Raw genomic sequence first — 8,098 nt, 5'->3', positions numbered from 1 at the left:
TCAATTTTCTGTTTCCAGTAAAAACATTTATGGCTTGAGTGCATATTATCCGCGCTAGGGGAAAAAAGGGCAAAATAGAGCATGCCAAGTCCTAACATTTTCTCATTTCAGTTTTCTCAATGCAGTTGAGCGTTGGGCGCAGTGGTTCCAAGTTCTAGATCTGGACTTATAAAAGCTAGAGTACTACAGATGGATAGGGTTTCTTAAGTACGACTAGACTTTCCCCATTTCCTAAAACACGAGGGTAAAGAAAGACTGAAGTAGGCCACAATACTCAGGCTCCCAGGCAGCCGCTCAAAGGGGCGGAAATCTCCAGGAAGAAGAGGAGGCTGGAAAGAGGGCGGGCCGGAAGAGATCGGACCAATGACGCCGCGGGCGGGATTGGAGTTCCCGCCTCTGGGCAGCGTGCGCGCGCACCACACACGCACGTACGTACGCACGCACGCTACGGAAGCGCGCGCGTAGGCCCAGCCCTCGCCGCCGCCGCCATTTTAGCTCCTGGTTCGGGCCGCACGGTGTGGGCTGTTGTAGCGGGCGGGGTGGGGGTCCTCCGGAGTTAAGTAGCTGTCTTCTACTGTGCCCATACAGTAGCCAGCTTCTTGTTTTTCTTCCTTCACAACCGCCCGCTCCAAGAGTGCGAAGATGTCCAAGCGCCACCGGCTGGACCTGGGCGAGGATTACCCCTCCGGCAAGAAGCGTGCGGGGACCGATGGGTAAGCGAGGCCGGCGGCGCGCGGCAGCGGCTCGGGCTTTGTTGGGGTCCGGGCGGGGAGCGGGCTAGGCCTGGCCTGGCCGAGCGGGTCCCGGAGCCCGAGCCTTTGTTTTCTCCTGGGCCGGGTTCATCAGCGGCTGGTCGGGAAAGAGCGGCGTCCGTCCGGCCCGGCAAGGGTGCGGGGGTTCGTGTGTGCCGGGGTCGCCGCCCGGCCCAGTTGGGAGAGTGCAGAGGCCTGTCGCGGACGCGAGCGCGCCGCCTTTTCTAGGCCAAGCCGAGCGAGGGTCACTTTCGATGGGGTCGGGCGGGAGCGAACCGCGGACCTCGTGGTCTCTGTTTCCGAGTAAGGCCTGGAGCCTGGGGCAAGAGTGGGGGAGGGCGCGGCGGGAGGATTCGCTTCCAAGGGCACCAGATGCTTCTCGGGCTGGAGGGGGCCGGGCAGAGGGCAGTGGGTGTGCGTGTGGGGGGCGCGGCTGGGCGCTCCGGAAGGGGGAAGGCCGAGGGTGGAAAGTGAGAAGCGTGTGGATTCTTGTGTAGGCCGGAGTGGGGGTGGCGGGAGTTGAGTGAAGCGAGCAAAAGGCTAGTTCTCGGGGGAAGGGAGAGTGGAGAGCTTTGCCGAGAGAAAGGAAAACGTGTGGAGTGTTATACCCGATGGGCTGGAAGGCTGGCGGTTTGGAGCGGCTCGGTTTATAGTTTGGCGGGAGAGAGCGTGCCTCGGTCCATTCAAACACTTCAAAGTAGATACTAGTCAAACTTCCGCCCTCTACCTACGCTCCCGCCATCTCCTTTATTTCCTGCCTTGGTGAAAGTAGCTGTTACTGACCATCTCTCGGGTAGAGATTAGAACGCATTCTTTTTTTTCCCAGTAAGTTATTTTCTACTCTCTCATTTAGATCCTTCTCCAAAGTATCTTAATATTTTTGGAAAATAGATCGCCCCGTTGAGAGTTGAAATACATCGACACATAATGTTCCGGATTCCTTTGACTTAGCCTATGCTTAAAGATACAGAGGCATTTACCAGCGATTGCATAAAAATCATTTCAGGTCTAGTGCATGTTGTTACTTCTGCAGTACAGAAATCTATTTGAATAATTCAGGCAAACAACATACAAGTCTTAATATCCAAATACTTTTGCATACTTTGATTTTATTGTGTGTACGTAACTTCTGTGAATTTTTGCTCACCAAAAGTTCGTCATTGGAATTGATTTCCAGGAATCTGTTGAGTTTCAGTGTGGAGTGTAAGCCAGGGTAGATGTACTCTTCGACGTCTTCCCATATATTGAATTATTGAATAGAAAGCAGAAGTAGGTCACATTTTAAGTTTGTAGATTTCTTTAGGTTAAAACATTAGGGATTGTAATAATACAAGGGCACTGCAATGCGCTCCTTAGGCTGCCCTTCCATCCTCTATAACCCGCAAATAGGAGTGCATTTGAGTTCTGTGTCACAAACCTTTAGAGCTGGATGCAGTGTAAGAGTATAATCAGCTCTTCTCAAGGAATGGGAAATGGAGACCAGAGATTAGGTGACTTGTACAAATTTACAGTTTGCAGCAGGATCTAGAACCCTGCTTTTTCCATTTTCACTGTTTAGCACTTAGCCTAATAATGTACTTAAGAGTCATTACAGTGTATTTTAATGACATTTATACTGGGCTGGTAAAGTAAGGAACACTTGGTTCTTGATTGCGCTGCTGCAAAAATAAATTGGTTGTCATCTGGCTAAGATGCACTTGATGTCACACAGATTGGAACAAAGTATATGGGGAGGGAATGAGTATATGTGCATGTGTGCACCATTTAAAATGCTTTCCTTGACATTAGTAGTCCCATGAAATGTGTATGTGGTTGTCTCCTTTCCCTTCTAAAAACAGATCCCTTAGTAAGAATGTGTACTTTTTGGGTCTATGGTGGTAACCTTTGTATATTGACATTTGCATGTAGATAAAGGAGAGATCATCTTTGGAATAATGCCTGAGTTCTGAGAAATTCTAGGGAGGTTTTAATACTGATTCCTTTATCATTTGAGTGCCATTTCTATTGGAAATGGTTTTATTTAGCAGTTGGCTTGCAGTGTTTATTAGCACCCAGGGGTTTTTATTAAATCCCTAGTAGGTGGTTTTATCTGAGAACATGGGCCTGTCTCGAATGCCACTGCTAAACAGAACTGTCCATTTCTCCAATAAGGAGAAGGCAGAGTAATTCAATGGGCTGTTTAACTTAGATTTATGCTCGAAACTATATAAGGCTTTATTTACTATTGGCATATTTTAACTTTTAAGTCAGGTGAAGTAGTAGATTTCTGTTACGTATTCTGACTTCATTCTTTTCTCTCATCAACCCACAAAATTTTCATCATATTATCCCACTAAACAACTTACTGTTGACGTATGGAAAAACTTTTTGAAATCAGGGATGTTTTTCTTTTTATGTTGGTTTTTGTTATTCTTAATTTTCCTTTTAATTACAGAAAAATGAAACTAATATATTAGTGCTGTGATAACATGTAGAGTACATGCTATACACTTGACACCTTCTAGGTGTTTTATATGTAATAAACACATTTTTACTCTGATCCTATGTAGTAGGTGAGGTTAAATAACTTTCCCAGGGAACACAAGAAATGTTGGTACACAAAAGTATAAAGAAAAAGGCAATACATTTCCCAAAATTGTCTCCATCTTGGAAGAACATTTTTTGGTGAAGAGTTTATTTTTATTTATTTATTTATTTATTTTTGCAGTTTTTGGTCAGGGCCAAGTTTGAACCTGCCACCTCTGGTATATGGGGCTGGTGCCCTACTTCTTTGAGCCACAGGCACCACCCTTTTTGGTGAACATTTTATTCAGATCACTGCATATTTGCTCACAAATACGAGCTATAGTATTAAGTATCAGTGGAATTTTTCAGTGTGTGCCATTTTGTGCTTTTTTTCACTTAGAAATGTCATTGACTATTGGTATACTTGTCCTTTTCATTGACTACATAGTTTTCAGTTTGTAAAGGTGCATCATAAATTGTTAATCACTCTCCTGTGTGTTGTTTATGTAGTTTCCCAGTTGTTTTGTAAATGAAAAATATGGACATCTTGACAGATAAATATTTGTGAACACATATCTTTAGAAGTTGTTCCTGGAAATAAGATTGCTGGGGGCGGCACCTGTGGCTCAAAGGAATAGGGCCCTGGCCCCATATGCCAGAGGTGGCGGGTTCAAACCCAGCCCTGGCCAAAAAAAAAAAAGAAAGAAGATAGCTGGATTAAAAAGCAGTTGCTTATTTAAAATATTCCTATTTTGATGGCTAGTTTACATTTTAATTAGCCGTACTTCAGTGCCAGTTATTCTTCATGTAGGATTTTAACATAGTACTGTAACTTAAAATCTTCAGTGATAACTTATATTTATTGGGCATTTTCAATGTACCAGGCAGTGTTCAGGCATACTACATGTTAACTTATTTAATACTTTTTATAATCCACAAATCATTTAAAAACCACACTTTATAGATAAAATAGAAATATATAGGTATGTTTTAAGAGGAACAAAATCAGTTATAATTGGTTAGCTTACCATTTGTGTAATTGGGGGAACCATCCTAGAGAATGAATGCTTGTTCCTGCTGTGTTACTGATATAATCATGCTTTGCTTAGTGTTGGGGACAAGTTCTGAGAAACATGTCCTTAGGCAAATTGATCATTTGAACACTATAGAGTGTACTTACATCAACCAGGGTAGGATAGCCTGTTTGCTACTAGGCTACAAACCTGTACAGCATGTTACTGTACTGAATAAATACAGTAGGAACTTGTACCATAGTGGCAAGTATGTGTAGCTAAACAAAGAAAAGGTAAAGTAAAAATACTCCAGTATTATGGGACCAACCCCATCCATGCAGTCAGTTGACCAAAATGTTACAGGTACATGACTGTACTGGGAACATAGAAAATTTGACTTAAGTTTAAGATGATGACTACCTACATAATTTTAACATTTCAAATGACCATACTATTTTTGTTATAACTATAGATTAGGAATAATGAAGATAACTTCATTATTGACTGGGTCTATACACCTTGTGGCAAGTTTGCCTGCTATATGACTTGATCTGAAGTAACCTGGATCAGTAGAATGAATAAGCAGAGATGATTTAACTTTATGCCCCGCATCAGCCCACCTCATAGGCAGCCTTCAGCTGAACACATAAACAAGAGCAACCTGCAGTCATTCTGCTTATGGGGATCCCAGTATAGATTATTTTAAAATTGCCATCGTGGGGGATGGGCATCTCTAGTAACTAGAAGTAGATAACCCAAGTTGGGTATTTAATATGGTGGCTACCTATATAATTTTAACATTTTAAATGACTTAATAGTATATTTTGCTGTGTATAATATGTTCCTGTATATAATGCACACCCACACTTTTGGCTTAAACTTTCAGGAAAATGCCCCCGAGAAAGTGTCTGCCTTTTGGCCAGGAGAGACACATTGACACATCTGGGGAGGGCTGACACTCCCCTGGTAAATGCATATAGCACCACCTTCCCACAGCTGAGTGCTCTATTTTCCCGGAGCCCTTCCTTCCCTGCTAAGATGGCCATGTGCAAGGTCTTCTAGGTGGCAGCTTATGAGGTTGCTTGCCCAGCAGGCAGTCAGGTGGGTCACTGGGGCCTGCACAGGGGTCCTGTCTGTGGGGCCTTGGGACTTCTGCATGGCTGTGGCTCACCTCATCAGTCTCTCCCACTTCTCCCCTGATTGTGACACTGAGGTGGCTGCAGCCCTTTCCCATGAGATTCTGGATCTTCCTGGACTGGAACCCCCGGGAGGCCTGCTGGGATCCTTAGGCACACTCCGCATGTCTGATATGCACTGTTATTTTTTCCTTAGAAATGTGGGCCAAAAGTTACACATTATACACAGTTAAATATATTCAGTGAAGCTTGCTTTGTCTAGATTTCATTTTATGGTTGATCAAGGTATATAGGTTTATAGAGTTTTTCCAATGTTTTATTATTGCTATTATAGCTAAGATGTAAGAGTAAACAATGAAAAAGGAATAAAATTTCAAAAAATTTTTTTTATAAAGCAATATATGCTCATTAAACCAAATAGGGAAAGTGCTGGAGATTATCTCTAAGAAAATAAATTCAACTATAATCCATACTTGTATGGATTATACTTTTGAGATACTGATTATGTATAACGTTGTACTATGCTCTCTTCACTTACAGCATAGAACATTTTCTTGAGGCAAGGAAAGAGTATTTATTTGAAATGAATTAAAAGGGTCAAGCAAAACTATTCTTCATTACTGTAACACTGTTTTTTGTCCGTTAGCAGTGTTCTTACCGTATCTTGAATATTCTTTCAGTGCAAAAATAGCTTTTCACATAACATGAAGGAGAATCTGGTAAAGATTGTAATGTTGTCTGTTGCCTGATTAGGCCCTTTTCCCCACTTTATGCTTAATCTCTAGTGTCTGACTTCTCTTGTCTACATAGGAGTTTTACTTGCAAGATGCTGAGTTCTTTTATTGTCTCATCTTATGTTAAAGGTTGTGGAAAAGAGTTCGAGCATTGTCAAGGAAGGGAAAGAGGTTTAGGGTGGAGTGCGGGGGCTCCTTGATAGAAGTTCTTTTTTTTATTATTATTATTTTTGATAGTTACATAAACAATTGAGTTTTATCTGTGTATTCATTTGGTCGTTAGATATTTGTAGTCTTTTTAAAAAATATAATGCTACCATGGGAATTTTGTATAAAATTTAGGATCTGAATTCTATATTTTTATTTTTAGGAAGGATCGAGATCGTGACCGGGATCGTGAAGATCGGTCTAAAGATCGAGACCGAGAACGTGATAGAGGAGATAGAGAGCGGGAGAGGGAAAAAGAAAAGGAGAAGGAATTGCGAGCTTCTACTAATGCTATGCTTATCAGTGCTGGATTACCACCTTTAAAAGCTTCCCATTCAGCTCACTCAACCCATTCGGCACATTCAACACATTCTGCTCATTCAACACACACAGGGCATGCAGGGCACACGTCACTTCCACAGTGCATTAATCCATTTACCAACTTACCCCATACTCCTCGATACTATGATATTCTAAAGAAACGGCTTCAGCTCCCTGTTTGGGAATATAAGGATAGATTTACAGATATTCTGGTTAGACATCAATCCTTCGTACTGGTTGGTGAGACTGGGTCTGGTAAAACAACACAGGTGAGTTATTGTATGTCATGGCACATAATGTTTACTAAATGCTGCTTGTTTGATGCTGCTGGTCATTCCGATTGTCTGGTAGAACATCTTGAAGAATAATTGCTTTGATGTTTAGCAATTTTTAGTGACTTTCAGAGTGGAAATCCAATAGGAAGTCCCTGTCATCCCTCGGTCTGTGGATGAAAATAGCAGTACCATTTTTTCCCAATTTTATTACCTTAGATATTGCAAAGTGATGCTTTCCTACCCATTTTGCTCTGGGATGGTACTGATGTTTACTATAGCAAACAAAATTTGTTTTCCAGTGCTTGGGAGAAATCTGAACCATTGGGTGGTTTTGTTTTTGTTGTTTGTTTTTTATTATAACTCTTTGAACCATTTGAATATTATGTATTTTTTTTTTTAAACATGATGTGCTGGAAAGCATAGAGTCTGTACCCATGACTTTCATTCATCCATTCACCCCCACCCCACTGTGGAACTTGACCCTGTCATTAATGTCTCAATAATATATCTAGGATATTTTTCAAACATGGATGGGTTGTTATTTACTATACTTACGTTTATAGGCGTCTAGCCTGGCCCTAATGGTTCTTTTGCATGGGCAAGTATGTAGGAGGTGGAAATTGCTGGGTCTGAAGATAAGTTGTAATTGTGGTATATACAGCTAAACAGCCCTCCTTAGAGAGCCTATCTGACAGGTGAAAAGTGATATTTTGATGTGTTTTTTAATTCTCATTTTCTTGCTGTGAGCAACACTTAACCATCTCTTCATATTCTTGAGCCTGAATCATTGGTTAGAAATTTTTTTGGTTATAAAAGTAGCAGTCCCTAGCCATTGTAGGAAATTCAGGAAAGTTTTGAAATGAACTTAATGACGAGCTGTCCTACTATGCAGAGATGGTCGTTAATATACTGTGTTTCCTACTGGTCTATGTTTTCATATTTATGAACCTGTGGTACCAGCGTACTAGTGTACTGAACTTAGCGTACTGCATATGTGGTTTATCTTTTTTGTAAATTCCGTGTGCTGCAGATCAGTTTTGAGTATTTTGTAGAAACATTTTGAAGGCTACTGTAGCAACCAACATAGGGAGTCTTTTATTAAATACCAAGCCTTAGTGAGTATAATTTTTCTTTTTTAATGAGGGAAAACTTAGG

The 8,098-nt window shown here is 41.6% G+C and overlaps 1 protein-coding gene across 1 annotated transcript in view; it reads left to right on the top strand.

The window, feature by feature from the left end:
• The first annotated feature begins 431 nt into the window (after window positions 1-431).
• DHX15 (DEAH-box helicase 15) overlaps window positions 432-8,098 on the top strand; it is a 50,493-nt gene continuing 42,826 nt past the window's right edge. Inside the window, exons 1-2 of the mRNA XM_023515343.1 lie at window positions 432-713; window positions 6,511-6,937. Of these exons, the coding sequence (XP_023371111.1) occupies window positions 643-713; window positions 6,511-6,937 (498 nt within the window). The 5' untranslated portion in view covers window positions 432-642. The remainder of the gene's footprint in view (window positions 714-6,510; window positions 6,938-8,098) is intronic.

The sequence above is a fragment of the Otolemur garnettii genome, unplaced genomic scaffold, assembly GCF_000181295.1.
Source record: "Otolemur garnettii isolate 467f Iridium unplaced genomic scaffold, OtoGar3 scaffold00069, whole genome shotgun sequence".
NCBI classification, from domain to species: domain Eukaryota; kingdom Metazoa; phylum Chordata; class Mammalia; order Primates; family Galagidae; genus Otolemur; species Otolemur garnettii.
This window is presented reverse-complemented; position numbering and strand designations above follow the sequence as displayed.